The 18,492-nt window shown below is 55.1% G+C and overlaps 3 protein-coding genes across 7 annotated transcripts in view; 1 reads left to right on the top strand and 2 right to left on the bottom strand.

The window, feature by feature from the left end:
* The window catches only part of MRPL54 (mitochondrial ribosomal protein L54), a 5,917-nt gene extending 4,498 nt beyond the window's left edge, over positions 1–1,419 (bottom strand). Inside the window, exon 1 of the mRNA XM_025368219.1 lies at positions 1,274–1,419. Within this exon, the coding sequence (XP_025224004.1) occupies positions 1,274–1,391 (118 nt within the window). The 5' untranslated portion in view covers positions 1,392–1,419. The remainder of the gene's footprint in view (positions 1–1,273) is intronic.
* A 944-nt stretch (positions 1,420–2,363) lies between these two features.
* APBA3 (amyloid beta precursor protein binding family A member 3) lies at positions 2,364–13,317 on the top strand. 2 transcript variants are annotated; one of them, XM_025367516.1, is made up of 11 exons: positions 2,364–2,429; positions 3,777–4,389; positions 4,478–4,517; positions 9,885–10,030; positions 10,120–10,206; positions 10,301–10,462; positions 11,239–11,409; positions 11,508–11,720; positions 12,654–12,773; positions 12,877–13,017; positions 13,109–13,317. In XM_025367516.1, the coding sequence occupies exons 2-11, from the start codon at positions 3,814–3,816 to the stop codon at positions 13,178–13,180; spliced, it is 1,728 nt and encodes a 575-aa protein (XP_025223301.1). In that variant the 5' UTR covers positions 2,364–2,429; positions 3,777–3,813; the 3' UTR covers positions 13,181–13,317. The 2 variants fall into 2 exon arrangements, with proteins under 2 accessions (XP_025223301.1, XP_025223302.1); XM_025367517.1 differs by having other exon boundaries at positions 2,365–2,528.
* A 105-nt stretch (positions 13,318–13,422) lies between these two features.
* The window catches only part of TJP3 (tight junction protein 3), a 44,851-nt gene continuing 39,781 nt past the window's right edge, over positions 13,423–18,492 (bottom strand). For all 4 annotated transcript variants that reach the window (XM_025367045.1, XM_025367046.1, XM_025367044.1 and 1 more), the window contains 6 exons: positions 18,047–18,117; positions 17,087–17,297; positions 16,906–17,006; positions 15,861–16,148; positions 14,058–14,104; positions 13,423–13,654 (listed from right to left, as the gene is read on the bottom strand). In XM_025367045.1, the coding sequence (XP_025222830.1) occupies positions 13,552–13,654; positions 14,058–14,104; positions 15,861–16,148; positions 16,906–17,006; positions 17,087–17,297; positions 18,047–18,117 (821 nt within the window). In that variant the 3' untranslated portion in view covers positions 13,423–13,551. The remainder of the gene's footprint in view (positions 13,655–14,057; positions 14,105–15,860; positions 16,149–16,905; positions 17,007–17,086; positions 17,298–18,046; positions 18,118–18,492) is intronic.

Genomic DNA, 18,492 nt, shown 5'->3' with positions numbered 1-18,492 from the left:
AAAAAAAAAAAAAAAAAAAAAAAAAAAAAAAAAAAAAAATCTAAAAAAATTTAAAAATAAAGGCAGCCCAGGTTGGAGTGCAGGGGCACAATCATGGTTCACTGCAGCCTCAAACTCCCAGGCTCAAGCGATCCTCCTGCCTCTGCCTCCCCAGTAGCTGAGATCACAGGTGTGAGCCACCATGCCCCACTTATTTTTATTTTTTTAAATTTATTTTTGAGACGGAGTGTCACTGTGTCGCCCAGGCTGGAGTGCAGTGGCGCGATCTTGGCTCACGGCAACCTCCGCCTCCCGGGTTTAAGCGATTCTCCTGTCTCAGCCTCCCGAGTAGCTGGGATTACAGGCACGAGCTGCCACGTCCGGCTAATTTTTTGTACTTTTAGTAGAGGTTTCACCGTGTTGGCCAGGCTGGTCTCGAACTCCTGACCTCAAGTGATGCACCTGCCTCAGCCTCTCAAAGTGCTGGGATTACAGGCGTGAGCTACCGTGCCAGGCACTTTTTTATTTTTTATACAAACAGGGTCCTGCTATGTGGCCCAGGCTGGTCTCGTACTCCTGGGTTCAAGCGATCGATCATGCCTCCTTGGCCTCCCAAAGTGCTGGGAATAAAGATGTGAGCCACCATGCCTGGCCTCAAAATCACTTTAAGTGGGATTTAGACATAGCATTAAGTAACACCAATGCTTGGAATGACCAAGTCATTCAAGTTATATTGTCTGCTATGTGTCTGTCTTTAAGGCCGAACATTTGCCAATCTTCCCCTTTCAACAAAGGAGATCAGGCAAGGCTGTATCCAGCCAAACCTTAATAACCTTGGTTTGTTCTTGCTGCAGTGGCTAAGATTTAAATAGGCTCCATAGTTTCTTTGAATTTTTGGTAACGGCTTGGCCAAGGTCACCCTGCGATTTGGAGGCAGGCAGAGAAACAGGACTGGAACCCAAGTTCATGACCTCCCCAGACTCCCGGCAAATCCCTTCCAACCCGCTCCTGCGCAGTGAAACGCGTGGGCTCCACGTAACCCACACCCTCCTCCCAGGCCTCTCCCCAGCTGGCGCCTGCGCCCTGCGTCCAATCGCTAAGGTTATCTCCAAGCCAGACGCCCGAGCTCCAAGCGGCGCTGGGTCCCTCAAACTGCGCCTGCGCCTACAGCCTGGCATCCGCCTCTCTGCGTTTGCGCATTAGTTCTACCACCGCCTCCCCAACCAGCGCCTGCGTACTGCCAATTCCTCAGAGTACCCACCGTCCTCATTTGGTTCCTGTTAACCCAGCTCACCTGGTTTCTTAGCATAATCCCGGACCAGGAGCCTTCTAGGAGAGGCGGGGTCTAGGAGCTCCCGGGTCCCCCAGCCGGCCCATATCCGGGCAGCCCCTAAAAGGCGTCTGGTCGCCATGACGTATTGCGGGCAGCTTGCACGTGCACGTTTCCGGAAGACGACAGTGGTCCAAGGGGTGCTCGGGAGTTGTAGGCCCCGTGGAGGTGTCTGGGAAATGTAGTCTCCCAAGTTCTCATACTCTATGGTGATTTCTTTAGACTGTAGACATACGTAGTTACTGTAGAAGGAGGCGTTCAAGGGCTATTTCATTGACTTCTTCTTGCCCTTCTTCAATTACATAACATTTACTAAAAATATCACACTTTATATGTTCCCGATTCCATCCAATGAGTAATTATTCAAAGCTTTAAAGTTAAAGAGATTAACAATGAGTCTAATATACCCCAGTAGGCCTGGAGTCTAATCACTGTTAATTTTTATAACATCATATTTTTAACATTATTATATATAATATATATAACATATAGTATGTATTATATATAATATACAAATTAATAATATGTATTTTATATATTCTTTTCCAGCCCTACTGCTAAATCCTTAACCCACTCGATCTAATTTAATGCTCACAATTAGGAGGTAGGTACTATTTTTTTCCCCAGCTTATTAGTGAGGAAACTGAGACTCAGGGAGGTAAAGTTCCCAGGCCGACCGCAAATCCACGGTGCACCAACCTGTCTCCCTACTGTGAGCCAAACCGGAAGTCCGTCTTCAACAGGGTTCCCATGTCGCTTCCGGTGCCTCAAGGTCCCAAGGAAACCACCTCTCACACTTCTTTAATATTTCCCAACCCCACTTCTCCGCATCTGCCATCCTTTGGAATAATGAACACGGCCCCCGGAGCCAGGCAGTGATTATTAACCCTATTTTGCAGGGGAAGAAACAGGTCCTGGGGCCAGCCCGGGCTGTCTGCGGGCAGGGAAGCATGGGATTCGAACCCCGGCTCCAACACCTACAGGAGTCCCGGCGCCCCCTCGTGGCGAGGCTGGCTGAGAGAACTACATTTCCCAGCAGGCCTCGCGAGGCCGCGCATGCTCAGTGGGCCAGGGCGCTGTGCGGATGGAGGAGCCAGCGCTGGGACGGGGAATCCCCGAGGTGCGCCTTCTGGGGACGCGGTCTGGGCTATGTCGGGGTCGTACTGGGGGCGCGGGGTCCTGGAGGCTGCGCGGGGCTGAGGCGGCCTCGATTTGGGAAGTGAGTGTCCTCGAGGTGCAGAGCGAGGTCTGAGTCGGCGCTTGAGGTCTTCGGTCTGAGGGCGGACTGGAGTCTGGGCTTGGGGCTGGGTCCTGAAGTCGGGGTCTCAGTCTGGAGTCGATCTTGGGGTAACATTGGAGGTTTGGAGACTCGGGTCTGCTTTATGGCGTCTTGGGTCTCTGGTATTAAGTCCAGGGTCCTGGGTCTAAAGTTCTGGATGGAGGTATTGGGGGTTGAGGTCATGGGACTGAGGTCTTGGGTCTGGGGTCTTGGGGACCTGCTTCTGACGAGTCTGTAGAGTTAGGGTGTGAGGTCTGGGTCTCCAGCCTGGGTTCCGCGTCTCGAGGGAGGAGGACTTGGAAGAACCAGGGCTGGAGTGAGCAGACGTCATTAGTTGGGAGAGGTCTGGGATGACATATACAGGGGCTCGGGAAGCCACTGCCTCACACCTCCCCATTCTGCGCCTCAGTTTCTTCATCTGTAAAATGGGAATCCTAACTCCTTGTAAGGGTTGTCAGGGATTAAATTACGTACCCTGTGTGAACAGTACCCGCTAGAGCCTAGCACCGGATAGGCACCCAGGAAACCTCAGGTTTTATGGTTTTTGGGTTTTTTGTTTTTTGTTTTTTGTTTTTTTAAGACAAGGCCTCACTCTGTCGCCCAGACTGGAGTGCAGTGGCACAATCAAGGCTCACTGCAGCCTCTGCCTCCCCTGGCTCAAGTGATCCTCCCACCTCAACCTCTCAAGTAGCTGGGACTACGGGCATGCACCACCACCCCTAGCTAATTTTTTTTTTTTTTTTTGGAGACAGAGTCTCGCTCTGTCGCCCAACCTGGAGTGCAATGGCGTGATCTCAGCTCACTGCAACCTTCACATCCCGGGTTCAAGCAATTCTCTTGCCTCAGCCTCCTGAGTAGCTGGGATTACAGACGTCCGCCACCACACCTGGCTAATTTTTTGTATTTTTAGTAGAGACGGAATTTCACCATGTTGGTCAGGCTGGTCTCGAACTCCTTGTGATCCATCCGCCTTGGCCTCCCAAGGTGCTGGGATTACAGGCATGAGCCACTGTGCCCGGCCTTAATTTTTTTTGTATTTTTTGTAGAGATAGGGTCTTGTTCTGTTGCCCAGGCTGATCTTGAACTCCTGGGTTCAGTCAGCCCTTCTTGGCCTCCCAAAGTGCTGGGATTACAGGCATGAACCACTGTACCCGGGTGAAACCTCAGCGCTGACTCTCTGTCTTTCAGCTACTTGAAGATGCTAGCCTAAGCCTGGAGTCCAGGCATGGACTTCCCCACAATTTCCCGATCCTCTTCGGGGCTTCCAGCCATGGACTTGGAGGAGCCTAGGGACATTCTTGTGCCCTCTGAGGACCTCACCCCTCACAGCCAGTGGGACCCTGTGCCAGGAGGCCCCGGCAGCCTGAGTCGGATGGAACTTGATGAGTCAAGCATTCAGGAGCTGGTGCAGCAGTTTGAAGCTCTGCCGGGTGATCTGGTGGGCCCATCCCCAGATGGAACCCCCTGTCCCCTACACATTGCCACAGGCCACGGCCTGGCCTCCCAGGAGATCGCCGATGCCCACGGGCTCCTGTCTGCTGAAGCTGGCCGGGATGACCTGCTGAGCCTCTTGCACTGCGAGGAATGCTCACCTTCCCAGCCTGGTCCTGAAGAGCCTCTAGAGCCTGCCCCCCGACTGTTGCAGCCTCCTGAGGACCCAGATGAGGATTCTGACTCCCCAGACTGGGTGGAGGGGGCCTCTGCTGAGCAGGGGGGCAGCAGGAGCTCAAGCAGTTCCCCAGAACCCTGGCTGGAGACGGTGCCTCTAGTCGCACCTGAAGAGCCACCCGCTGGTGCCCAGGTAGTGCCTGCCCCACCCTCCAGGTGTCCTGGACTGCCTGGAACCAAGCAGGGGGACTCAGTCCTGCCCCTCCTCTGTCTTCTTCCAGAGCCCCGAGACCCTGGCTTCCTACCCTGCCCCCCAGGAGGGTGAGTGTCCCGCCCACCCTAGCCTCAGGCACTAAGGCCCCTAGACAGCCAGAATCAGGCTTCCAAAGTCTGGCAACAGTTTGCCAGGAAGGATGAGGTTCTCAGGAGGCTCTGAGGGTGGTTTCGAGCAGATCCCGGCTGGCCAGGGAGAGGAGAGCCAGTCTTGAGAACGGGGTAGAGTGAGAAGGGGGCTGTGGGGCAGCTTTGGCCACTGGCAGCACTCGCTTCTAGAGCCGGGCTTGGCAAATCATCATCGTCGGGCCAGACCCAGCTCACTGCCTGCTCACATAGGTCTTTAGTTAAAGATGGTTTTTGTGTGTGTTTTTCTTTTAACTTTTTTTTTGATGACTTCTGTTTTCCAGGCTGGAGTGCGGTGGCTTGATCTCAGCTCACTGCAACCTCCATCTCGCAGGTTCAAGCAATCCTCCCACCGCAGTTTCCCAAATAGCTGAGACTACAGGTGCATGCCACCATGCCCAGCTAATTTTATTTTGTGTTTATTTGGGTCGAGATGGGGTTTCACCATGTTGCCCAAGCTAGTTTCAAACTCCTGAACTCAAATGATCTGCGTGCCTTGGCCTCCCAGAGTGCTGGGATTACAGGCGTGAGCCACCGTGCCCGGGTGGCCTTTGCATTTTTAATTGAAAGAAGAATACTATTTCTTTTTTGTTTTTGTTTTTGTTTTTGAGTCAGAGTCTGTCGCCCAGGCTGGAGTGCGGTGGTGCGATCCTGGCTCACTGCAACCTCCGCCTCCTGGGTTCAAGCAATTTTTCTGCCTCAGCCTCCCGAGTAGCTGGGATTACAGGCACCTGCCACCACGCCCAGCTAATTTGTGTGTTTTTAGTAGAGATGGGGTTTCATTGTGTTGGCCAAGCTGGTCTCAAACTCTGGACCTCAAGTGATTCGGCCACCTTGGCCTCCCAAAGTGCTGGGATTACAAGCGTGAGCCACTGCACTGGGCTGAAGAATACTATTTCTTCACATGAAAATGATATACTAGGCTGGATATGGTGGCTCACACCTGTAATCCCGGCTCTTTGGGAGGCTGAGGCAGGAGGATTGCTTGAGCCCAGGAGTTGGAGACCAGCTGGGGCAACATAGCAAGACCCCGTCTCTACAAAAAATGTTTAAAATTAGCCAGGCGTGGCAGTGCATGCCTGTAGTCCCAGCTACTCAGGAGGCTGAGGTGAAAGAAGTTCTTGAGCCCAGGGAGTTGAGACTACGGTGAGTTGAGATCATGCCAATGCACTACGCAGCCAAAGCAACAGAGCGAGACCTTGTCTCAAAAATTAAAAAATGCAATTCAAATTTTAGTGTGCATAAGCCGGGCATGGTGGCTCATGCCTATAATCCCAGCACTTTGGGAATTCGAGGCAGGCGGATCACGAGGTCAGGAGTTTGAGACCAGCCTGGCCAACATTGGTGAAACCCCGTCTCTACTAAAAATGCAAAAATTAGCCAGGTGTGGTGGTGCGCGCCTGTAATCCCAGCTACTCAGGAGGCTGTGGCAGGAGAATCGCATGAACCTGGGAGGCGGAGGCTGCAGTGAGCCGAGATTGCACCATTGCACTACAGCCTGGGCAATATCGTGAGACTCCATCTCAAAAAATAATAATAATAGTAACAAATTTCAGTGTACATAAAGTTTTATTGGTACACATCATGCTTGGTCATTCATGTGTTGTCCATGGCTGCTCTGCTGTTAGAATGGCAGAGCTGAGTAGCTGCAGCAGAGACCTTGTGACCTACAGGGCTGAAAATATTTACTCTTTGGCCCTTTACAGAAAATGTTTGCCAATCGCTGCCCTAAAAGCATGGGAAGAACAATTTCTGGCCCTCTGGAATGTTCTAGACTTTTTTTTCAGTGACGCACACTCAGCTCACTGCAGCCTCTGCCGCCCGGGTTCAAATGATTCTCCTACTTCAGCCTCCTGAGTAGCTGAGATTACAGGTGTCTGCCACCATGCCCGGCTAATTTTTGTATTTTTAGTAGAGATGGGGTTTCACCATCTCGGTCAGTCTGGTCTCGAACTCCTGACCTTGTCATCCACCTGCCTCGGCTTCCCAAAATGCTGGGATTACAGGTGTGAGCCACCGCGCCCAGCCTGTGTTCTAGACTTTCCTAAGAATACAGGTCAGATAGTAAGTTCTGGCCAGGAAGGGCGGCTCACATCTGTAATCCCAACACTTTGGGAGGCCAGAATGGGAGGATCGATTGAGCCCAGGAGTTCGAGACCAGCCTGGGCAACACAGCAACACCCTGTCTCTACAAAAATAAAATCCCCCCAAAAATTAGCTGGGCACATGGCATGGGTCTGTAATCCCAGCTATTTGGGAGGCTGATGTGGGAGGATTGCTTGAGTCCAGGAGTTGGAGACCAGCCTGGGCAACACAGCAAAACCCTGTCTCTACAAAAATAAAATACCCCCCCCCCCCAAAATTAGCCGGGCACGTGGCATGGGTCTGTAATCCCAGCTACTTGGGAGGCTGAGGTGGGACGATCACTTGAGGCTGCAGTGAGCCAAGATTGTGCCTCTGCACTCCACCCTGGGTGACACAGGGAGACCATGTCTCAAAAAAAAAAAAAAAAAAAAAAAAGCAGTTCTGTGGTTGTAGAGAGAAGAACTGGTTTGAACCTATAGCTCTAAGAAGGTTCTAGAATCATGAGCAGAGCTGCGACGCCTTGGGAGTTCCCAGGCTTGGCGTTTTGTCTGTGTTTCTAGGTTCTAGGAGTCTGGGCTGATGAGAATATGCTCAGAATTGGTGAACAGAGCCATCTGCTGCTACTCAAGACTGGAAAATTCCAGAACCATGGAGGGAATAGTTATCTGGTGTTCTAGAACCCTGGGCAGAGCTGTCCAATTATAGTGTAATCAGAAAGTTCTAGATGGAAGTACAATAGAAATATAATGTGAGCCATATATGATTTAAAATTTTATAGTTATCCACATTAAAAAATTAAAAACAGGTGAAATAACTTTTTTTTTTTTAACTGAGACGACGTCTCGCTGTGTCACCCAGGCTGGAGTGCAGTGGCTCAATCTCAGCTCACCGCAGCCTCCGTCTCCCAGATTCAAGCAATTCTCTCGCCTCAGCCTCCTGAGTAGCTGGGACTATAGGAGTATGCCACCATATCTGGCTAAGAAATTAACTTTAATAACATTTTAATCAAGCTAACATATTTAAAATATTATTTCCACATATAATCAATATTTTTAAATTACTTTTTTATTTTTTTGAGACACGGTCTCACCCTGTTGCCCAGGCTGGAGTGCAGTGGCGTGATCTCGGCTCACTGCAACCACTGCCTCCCGGGTTTAAGTGATTCTCCTTCCTCAGCCTCCCGAGTAGCTGGGATTACAGGCACCCGCCACCATGCCTGGCTAATTTTGGTATTTTTAGTAGAGACAGGGTTTCACCATGTTGGCCCGGCTGGTCTCAAACTCCTGACCTCAGGTGATCCGCCCGCCTTGGCCTCCCAAAGTGTTGGGATTACAGGCGTGAACCACCACGCCTGGCCTTAAATTACTTTTCTGCATGCTAATCTTCAATAGCTAGTGTATATTTTCTATTTACCTCTCTATTCAGAGAAGCCACATTTCAAGTCTGTGACAGATACATGTGCTTGGTGCTACACACTGAATGGTGCATCTGTAGAACCCCAGAGTGGAGCTCTTGTTCCAGAATGTTTAGATCATGAAATCATGACAGTGGGCAGAACCGACTGTGGTGGAGGATGAATTTCACTGACGGGTGTCCAGAACTGGGCCCTACGCCTGTGGTTCTAAACCAAAGAGCAGTAGTTACTACTTAGAATATTCTAGAGCCACCAGCAGAGCTGTCTGGCTTTAGGTAGCTCAGGGAATTCTAGAACCATGGGAGTCAAGCTTCTTTTTTCCCCCTTTTTGTTTTTGGAGACGGAATCTTGCCCTGTCGCCCAGGCTGGTGTGCAGTGGCGCGATCTCTCTCGGCTCACTGCAACCTCCACCTCCTGGGTTCAAGTGATTCTCCCGCCTCAGCTTTCGAGTAGCCGGGATTACAGGCATGTGCCACCACGCCCAGCTAATTTTTGTATTTTTAGTAGAGACAGGGTTTCGTCATGTTGGCCAGGCTGGTCTCGAACTCCTGACCTCAGGTGATCCACCTATCTCGGCCTCCCAAAGTGCTGGAATGACAGGCGTGAGCTACCACACCTGGCCAGAAGTAAAGCTTTATGTAGTTCTGGGCTGGGTTGGGAGTATTCTAGAACTGTTCTGGAATTCTCCTGGAACAGAATTGTTTGTTCCTCGACTGGTCAGGTAATTCTTAGAATCACTGGTGTAGCCAAGGTGTGAACTACTGAAGGAGATTCTAGAACCACAGGGAGAGCTGTCTGACGCCGTTGTGATTAAGATGTTCTGGAATCATGGAGAAGTCTGATTCTAGAGGGATAATAAGTTTCTAGAACTCCTGACAGAATTGTTATGAGACCTGTCAGAGAGTTCTGGAATCAAGGGTCAGAACCAACTGGGGTTCTGGACAGTATGGGAATTTTTTTAGACAGGCAGCCAGTTCTCTCTCTATTCTGGGCAGTTCTACAACCCAGGCACAGAGCTGACTGCTATCCTGGGCTGACTGGAGACAGTTCTAGAACAGTGGGCAATGCTGGCCAGTTCTAGATTGATTGAGGGAACTCCAGAACCGAGAAGCAGAGGTCCACTGTGGTTCTAGAATGGTGTGGAGGTTTAGAAATAGGAGTGGGGGGTGGGGCACGGTGGTTCACGCCTATCATCCCAGCACTTCAGGAGGCCAAGGCGGGTGATCACTTGAGGTCAGGAGTTTGAGACCAGCCTGGCCAACATGGCGAAACCTCGTCTCTACTAAAAATACAAAAATTAGCCAGGCATGGTGGCGGGCGCCTGTAATCCCAGCTACTCATGAGGCTGAGGCAGGAGAATCACTTGAACCTGGAAGGCAGAGGTTGCAGTGAGCTGAGATCACACCACTGAGCTCCAGCCTGGGCGACAGTGAGACTGTGTCTCAAAAAATGTAGACGTGGGACTATCTGGTTCTGGCCCGATCCTGGAATTCTGGGGATATGGGGTGAAGGTATCTGTGGGTGCTAGATCTGGCTTTGAATCTAGCCATGGCCTGGACTCACTGGCTTTCCCGCCTGTGAGTCCTTGCGGGATGGACAGAAGGTTCTAGACCTGTGAGGGCCAGGCTGCTTGGATGGTTCTAGAACAGTGGGCTGTGCTTCCTGGCTGGAGAGTGCTCAGCCACCAGCTAGAACACTGTGTCTTCCGACCATCTCGGAGAGCACAGCCCTGGGGCAGAGCCCGTGGGAGTGGGCCCCTGAGGGCCGACCCTCTCTGCTGTCGCCCTCAGTGCCCGGTCCCTGTGACCATGAAGACCTCCTGGATGGTGTCATATTTGGGGCCAAGTACCTGGGTTCCACCCAGCTGGTATCAGAACGGAACCCGCCCACCAGCACACGCATGGCTCAGGCCCGGGAGGCCATGGACCGTGTCAAGGTGAGGGGGCGGCCGGGGGCGGGTGGGCAGGCGGGTGGGCTGCGGGTTGGGTCTGTGGGAGCCTCCACCTCCCACGCCGCCCCCCACAGGCCCCCGACGGGGAGACCCAGCCCATGACGGAGGTGGACCTGTTTGTCTCCACCAAGAGGATCAAGGTCTTGACAGCGGATTCCCAGGTACGGGGCAGGGACCTGGCCCCAGGGATGCGGGTGGGGTGATCGAGCCTGGCAGGGCCCCCCAGCCCACCCAGGCTGCCTCTCCCGCCCCCAGGAGGCCATGATGGACCACGCCCTGCATACTATCTCCTACATAGCCGACATCGGCTGCGTGCTGGTGCTGATGGCGCGGCGGCGGCTGGCGCGGAGGCCGGCCCCCCAGGACCACGGCCGTCGCCTGTACAAGATGCTCTGCCACGTGTTCCACGCGGAGGACGTGAGCAGCCAGGGCGTGGGGCCACCCTTCTGAGGCCCTCCTCACGGCAACTGTTACCCGCCTTGCTGGGCCACGCGTTTAGCCTCCCTCCCATAAGCTTATTTTTTTAATTCTTTTTTTGGGACAGGGTCTCCCTGTCACCCAGGCCAGAGTGCAGTGGGACGATTGTAGTTCACTGCAGCCTCTGCCCCCTACCAGGCTCAAGCGATCCTCCCACTTCAGCCCCCCTAGTAGCTGGGACCACAGGGTGTCACCATGCCTGGCTAATTTTTGGATTTTTGATAGAGACAGGGTCTCGCCGTGTTGCCCAGGTGAACATAGAGTCTCAAACTCCTGGGCTCGAGTGATCCACCCACCTCGGCCTCCCAAAGTGCTGGGATTACAGGCGTGAGCTACCGCGCCCATCCTCCCATAAGCCTCCAAGACCCTCAGCTGTCTCCCTGAAACCTCGCCCACTCCTGGGCTGTCCCTGCCACCCATCAGGCCCCCGGCCCCCTGGCTGGGTCTCTGGTAGCTTTTCCCACAGCCCATGCTCAGGGAGCTGCCTCCCTCTCGTCGCCCCAGCCCAGGGCTGCCCCTACCCTTCCTTCTTCCTGTAGATTCCCCAAGATACGGCTGTCTCTCCACCTCCTCCAAAGCCCCAGGGCAGGCGGCTGTGTCCTGGGACTCTCACCCTAGGTGGGGACAGGAGGGCTCAGCTCTGAGGACCCTGGGGACTTCAGGGACCTGGAGGAGGTGGGTGGGACACCCCAGGGACGCGCCGCCCCTCCCCGCAGGCCCAGCTCATCGCCCAGGCCATCGGCCAGGCCTTCGCCGCCGCCTACAGCCAGTTCCTGCGGGAAAGCGGCATCGACCCCAGCCAGGTGGGCGTGCAGCCGAGCCCGGGCCCCGGGCACCTCCACAACGGGGACCTGGACCACTTCTCCAACAGCGACAACTGCCGGGAGGTGAGTGAGGTGCCGGGCAGCCCCCGCCTAGCCCCTGCCCCCCCGTGCACCTGCACCAGGCCCTCCCAAGCAGCCTCCGCACCCCCTTTCTGTCCCAGGTGCTCCTCGAGAAGCGGCGAGGGGAGGGCCTGGGCGTGGCCCTGGTGGAGTCGGGCTGGGGCTCCCTGCTGCCCACAGCTGTCATCGCCAACCTGCTGCACGGGGGGCCCGCTGAGCGCTCGGGAGCCCTCAGCATCGGGGACCGCCTGACCGCCATCAATGGGACCAGCCTGGTGGGGCTGCCTCTGGCCGCGTGCCAGGCCGCCGTCCGCGTGAGTTTTCTGGGGTGGCGGGGCCCCCACACTCCCGGGAAGGGGAACTGAGTCGCAGAGAGGTCTCTTCCCTGGCCAGGTCTCTCCAGGCCAGCCGGGAGGGACAAAGTCTAACTTTCAAGTCCTGCCCACTCGTGTGCCCTTGGGGAAACTGAGGCCTGGAGAAGGGAAGCCGCTTGTCCAGGGCACCTCCCTAGAACCAGAGCCAGGATGGAAATGCGGGTGGCCCAGCGCCAGGGCTAGGCGGCTCGCTGTCTAACAAGAGACAGCTGATTTCTAGGGGGGTTTGTTTGTTTGAGACAAGGTCTTACTCTCTTGCCCAGACTGGGGGGCAGTGGTACACCTGTGGCTCACTGCAGCCTTGACCTCCTGGGCTCAAGCAATTCTCCTGCCTCAGCCTCCCGAGTAGCTGGGACCACAGGTGTGCACCACCACGCCAAGCTAATTGTTTTACTTTTTGTAGAGATGGGGTCTCACTATGTTGGCCAGGCTGGTCTTGAACTCCTGCCCTTAAGTGACCCACCTGCCTAATCCCACAGTGCTGGGATTACAGGCGTGAGCCACTGCGCCTGGCCATGTTTTTGAGTCTTAACCTTTGTTGTTCAGATGGGGAAACTGAGGCCCAGGGCCCCCGTCAGAGGGATGAGGCCACAGTCCGTGCAGCCTCTTACAGACGCTTGCAGCCTGCCTGGAGAGCCCGGCTGTCGGCTTGGCTTTTGGCCATAAGGAAGCGATATGGCTCGGGTCACACAGCTTCGACCCCAAGCCCACCGGGCCCGAGTCTGTTCTCCACCACATCTGAGGGGTCTCCCAGAATTGAGCCCCTGCACTCCAGGTCTCTGGTTTATGAGAGGGTAAACTGAGGCCCAGAGGGGGCTACAGCCTGCCAGGCTGTCCGGCAGCTGAGTGAGCCCAACGGCCCCCGCCCTGCAGGAGACGAAGTCGCAGACGTCGGTGACACTCAGCATCGTCCACTGCCCGCCTGTCACCACCGCCATCATCCACCGGCCCCACACTCGCGAGCAACTGGGCTTCTGCGTGGAGGATGGCATCGTGAGGCCCCCGGCCCCTGGCCCGCGGTGGGGAGGAGGGCGGCCCTGAGCACGGCCCCTGAGCAGCCCCCACCTCTTTCCCATTCCCCGCTTTCCTCCCCCAGATCTGCAGCCTTCTCCGCGGCGGCATCGCCGAGCGCGGGGGCATCCGTGTGGGCCACCGCATCATTGAGATCAATGGGCAGAGCGTGGTGGCCACACCACACGCCCGCATCATCGAGCTGCTCACCGAGGCCTACGGCGAGGTGTGCAGGTGGTGGGTGGTGGCCAGGGGCGCCCCCACGTCCCCGGCAAGCCCAGGCCTGCCCTGAACCCCATTCTGCCTCCACTCCCCAGGTACATATCAAGACGATGCCAGCCGCCACATACCGCCTCCTTACAGGCCAGGAGCAGCCCGTGTACCTGTGACCACCATGTCCCTCGCCTGCCACTGTGCCTTCGCCTCCATGGCCCCGGAGCCCCATCCTGGGCCTGCCTTGGCTGGCCAGGACCCCAGCGGTTCTTGGTCCTGTATGATTTCCTGATATAAAAACAGTAAAAGCTTATGCAAGCGGCAAAGTCTCGGATCAGGGTCTACGAGACCGAGGAAGGTGAGCCCGGGGCTTGGTCCTCTCACCACCTTATCCTTCCCGGAAGCCACTAGAAGCCGGTGCTGTGAAAATACTTTGTTTATTAAAGACCAGGCGGAGGGAGGTGGGGTTGCGGGTTCTGTATGGGAAACTGAGTCCCAGTCCCAGGGAGGGAGAAGGAGGACGGACCAGCTGGCAGCCTGGGAGAGGTCACAGGTCAGTGGCCGGACCCCAGTCGTAGCCTTCTTCATCGGAGGACTCCGCATCGCGGACTCGTGTAAACTTTTTCTTCAGGGCTTCCCGTTCATAGGTTCTGGGGATCAGGAAATAGAATAGATGCTGTGGGTGGGGAGCGTGTGAGCTTTCCCACTGTAAACTGAGGCTGACTGTGCTAGGCACAGTGGGTGTGGGCAGAAATAAGCACATCTGGGCATTCATGGGTAGCGCCTTGTTAACAAACTCCTATGCATCCCTCAAAGCCCCAGCTTCAATGTCCTGCCCTTCAAGAAGCCTTCCTAGCTCTCCCAGGAAGTGGATTCCTACTCCCTTGGCCATGATTATATGGGGCTTAGAGAGGCTTTGGCAGGCTCTGTCTTCCCAACTAGGCTAGGGGCACATGAAGGCATAGCTTGGATACAGATCTCTTTATTAACCCCAGAGTCTGAGTCCCAAGGGAAGGGTTGAGGGGCCCCCAGTGTGGAATATGTGGTTCTTACCGCACACTGTCCTGTCGCCACTGACCCTGGGGATGGCTGCTGTCCACCTTGGAGGAGAGGGAGAGAGGAGCTTCAAAATTCCTCCCAGAGCATGGTAAGTCGAGATCAATAACCACCTCCATCCCATCCCCCACGTTGGCCGGGGCCATGCTGCCCAATTGCTAACCCCATGACAAGTCTGCAGGTCATCCCCAAATATAAATGAGAAAACAGGCTGGGATAGGGGAAGGCCTTAGCTGAGACCTCCTAGCCTGTCAGCAAAAGGGGAATTGGGTTTCTCATCTGTGCAGGTCCTCATAGGGCCACTGCCATGAGTTCATGTATGTAAAGGACTTAGTATAGTGGCTGCTCCATATGCGGCTGCCATGGACAGTTGAACAGGTTGGGTACTGCACAACCCTAGGAAAATCATTCTAATCAGAGATGTCATCGATTCATAGATTTTTACATTGACCCAGAGAGGGTGTGGAAGAAGATGCTGAGGCGTATACACTAAGAGCTACATACACCTTTGTTAAACACCCAACTACAGCTGGGTGCCGTGGTTCACGCCTGTAATCCCAGCACTTTGGGATGCCAAGGCAGGAGGATCACTTGAGCCCAGGAGTTAGAGACCAGCCTGGGCAATATAGCAAGACCACATCTCTGCAAAAAGTGAAAAAAATTAGCTGGGCATGGGTGATGGTGCGTGCTTGTGGTCCCAGCTACTCGGGAGGCTGAGGTGAGAGGATCCCTTTAGCTCAGGAATTGGAGGCTGCTATGAACTATAATTGCACCACTGCACTCCAGCCTGGGCAGCAGGGCAAGACCCTATCTCTAAAATTGAAAAAGTAAAATACATAAATTAGGTAAGTTAGGGCAAGTTCAAAAAAACACGCAACTACTATGTGCCAAGACTTGGGCTGAGTACATTGAGTGCTCGCCACTGCCCTGTGCCACCAAGTCTGATACCATCCACCCTGTGTCCTAGATGAGGAAACAGGTGCAGAGAGAGGTTAAAATGTTGGCTGGAGGCCAGGTGCAGTGGCTCACGCCTGTAATCCCAACACTCTGAGAGGCCCAGGTGGATCACCTGAGGTCAGGAATTGGAGACCAGCCTGGCCAACATGGTGAAACCCTCTCTCTATTAAGAATACCTTAGGAAAAAAAAAAAATAGCTGGGCATGGTGGTGCTCGCCTGTAATCCCAGCTACCTGGAAGTCTGAGGCAGGAGAATTGCTTGAACACAGGAGGCCGAGGCTGGCGTGAGCCGAGATCATGCCACTGCACTCCAGCCTGGGTGACACAGCGAAACTCTAACTCAAAAAAAAAAATTAGGCCGGGTGCAGTGGTTCACGCCTGTAATTCCAGCACTTTGGGGGGCTGAGGCGGGCGGATCACCTGAGGTTAGGAGTTTGAGACCAACCTGACCAAGAAGGAGAAACCCTGTCTCTACTAAAAATACAAAATTAGCCAGGCATGGTGGTGCGTGCCTGTAATCCCAGCTACTCAGGAGGCCGAGGCATGAGAATCACTTGAACCCGGGAGGCGGAGGTTGCGGTGAGCTGAGTTGGTGCCATCGCACTCCAGCCTGGGCAACAAAAGCGAAACTCCGTCTCAAAAAAAAAGAAAAAAAAATGGCTGCAAGTTGCTTAGTGCCACGTGGCTCTTAGCTACCCCAGGTCTGAGTCCCGGAAACCGATCTGACCAGGGAAGCGGTTTGTTGGCGTCCTGGTAGAAAACAGGCTCCCCAGTGTGTGTCTGCTCTGTGCCAGCGTCCCTACCGGAGACCTTTCCCAGGACTGCCCCCCATGCCCCACGCACCTGGGCCCCCTGATGAGCCAAGATTCTCCCACGATCCCTTGGGCTCTGAGGCTCATCTGCCTGCACAGGCTCTGAGGACCGGGCCAGGGCTGGAGCCGGGGGCTCATCATCCATATCTGTGTAGGGTCCCCCCTCGCCGTCCGTGTAGCCCTCGCCGTCTGTGTACGCGCCGCCCTCGCCGTCTGTCTCGTAGTCGCTGTTAACACGGCTGTCGCAGCTGAGGTCAGCGGAGCTGTCGGCCAGGCCGCGGTGGGGGAGGTCTAGGTTGTCCTCCAAGGAACCTTCCAGCTGTGGGGTGGGTGTGTATGCTGCGGCTGGCCCTGGCCAGGACCCCAGCCGCCACCCACGACACCCCCCACCTTCAAACTCCAGCCCCAAATCGAGACGGTCCTGGAGCCTCTAGCCTCAGTGGAGGCTTCACTGTTGACTCCAGGATTAATTGTATTCATTGACCCTTCACCTGAGAGGCTCAGCCCCCAAATCCAAGCTGAGTCCTAAACCTTGACTCCAGCACCAAGAGAAGACTTGTCTCTCTCTCAAAACAGCTCCTCCAGGCCGGGCGCAGTGATTCAGGCCTGTCATCCCAGCACTTTGGGAGGCCGAGGCGGGTGGATCACCTGAGGTCAGGAGTTCGAGACCAGCCTGGCCAACATGGTGAAACCTTGTCTCTGCTAAAAATACAAAAAGTAGCTGGGCGTGGTGGCGCTCGTCTGTAGTCCCAGCTACTCGGGAGGCTGAGGCAGAAGAATCACTTGAACCCAGGAGGCAGAGGTTGCAGCAAGCTGAGACCACACCACTGCACTCCAGCCTGGGTGACATAATGAGACTCCATCTCAAATCAAACAACAACAAAAAACAGCTCCTCCAATCTCATCTCATCCAAGTTCTAGTCCAACACCCTTGTCTCAGGTCCCATCTTGACTCTGGCCAGAATCCTGACCCCTGAGCAAAATGTAACTCCCGACAGAGGCCCCAAACCCCAGCTGGGCCTGCACAGGGTCTGTGGGGCCCCCCTGTCCCCGACCCACCCTCACCACAGCAGTACCTGATCTTCCGCTGTCCAGATGGGCCGCGTCTGCTGCTCTCGAATGATGGCCTTGAGCTCCTGGTACCAGGTGTCACTCGTGCCATTCAGAGGGATGGTGGCTGCAGGGAGGAGACATTACTATGCGCGGGAGACTCAGGCTGGGGCCCACCCGCCTACCCTGGGACACCCAGCCCCACACCTGTGAAGAGGTGGCTGCTGTGTTTCCGCAGCTTCTGGGCTTGTGCGTAGAGGCGGCGGGTGCTGCGGCGGGAGGCAGGCGCCAGCCACTGGCGCAGCGCCTTGAGGGCCGGCCGGCTCTCGGGCATGAAGAAGACCACGATGGGGTAGTACTGCACATAGTTGAGGCGCTCGATGGCGGAGGGGGTCACATCCAGGAGCGCGTGCTTGTCCTGGGCCAGGCCCGCGGAGGTTGGGGAGAGGGGGATTGCAGCAGGGTAAACAGAGAAAGATGGAAAGATGAGGAGTCTGAGGTCAGAGTGGACCCCAGCCTCTCACATCCACAGGCTGGCATGTTGGGGATGGTGGTGGTAATAGCCTAGGGCACAGCATCTTGGCAGACAGAGGGAAAGATGGAAAGATGAAGAGTCTGAGGTCAGAGTGGACCCCAGCCTCACATCCACAGGCTAGCATGGTGGGGATGGTGGTGGTAATAGCCCAGGCCACAGCATCTTGGCAAACAGAAAGATGGAAAGATGAAGAGTTTGAGGTCAGAGTGGACTCCAGCCTCACATCCACAGGCTAGCATGGTGGGGATGGTGGTGGTAATAGCCTAGGGCACAGCATCTTGGCAGACAGAGAGAAAGATGGAAAGATGAAGAGTTTGAGGTCAGAGTGGACCCCAGTCTCTCACATCCACAGGCTAGCATGGTGGGGATGGTGGTGGTAATAGCCCAGGCCACAGCATCTTGGGCATCAAAGCCCCAGCTTTCTCTGCCTGTGCCCAGGGCTGAGTGCTGTTTGACTCCGGGAAGCCTTTGTCTCTCTCGGGCCTCCTGCCTCACAAAGCCTCCGAAAGGGGCTCCATGGGAGACTGCACTTGTGGGGTGTGGGCTGAGAACAGGTCAGAACATTCAGTTGGACGCCCAGGCCTCGGTTTCCCCCATCCATGAAATGGGACCCGTAGCAGGACCCGGCTTACTTTTTCTGCAATCAGCCGCACAGTCTCCAGTTTGATGATCTTGGAGGGGCTGTCCGTCCTGGACACAGTCTCTGTGGAGGGGAGACAGGACCACCAGCTTCAGGAGGGCAGCCCCTGGCCCCTCAAATTCACACCTACCTGCCCCTCCCCTGCTCAAGAAGCCATCATGGCTCCCCATTGCCCTGGAGAGAAATCCTAACAGCAGCAGCAACTCCTGTTGGCCAAGTGCCAGGCACTGCACTCACATCCCCTCCTGACCTCAAGCTCTCACGTCCTCCTGAGGAGTGGGTGGCTGGTATTGGCCCATGTGGCAGGTGGGGAAACTGAGACTCAGAGACAAAAGGCTACTTGCTCAGGGTCGCAGAGTCAGAGGCCAGACACTGAGCCTGAGCTGCAACCCCTGGCTCTCCCAAACTCAGTCCCAACTCCAGGGTTCTGCTCAGGCT

This window comes from Theropithecus gelada, chromosome 19 (assembly GCF_003255815.1).
Source record: "Theropithecus gelada isolate Dixy chromosome 19, Tgel_1.0, whole genome shotgun sequence".
Lineage (NCBI taxonomy): Eukaryota > Metazoa > Chordata > Mammalia > Primates > Cercopithecidae > Theropithecus > Theropithecus gelada.
The sequence above is the reverse complement of the archived record's forward strand: the minus strand, read 5'-3'. Positions and strand labels throughout refer to the sequence as shown.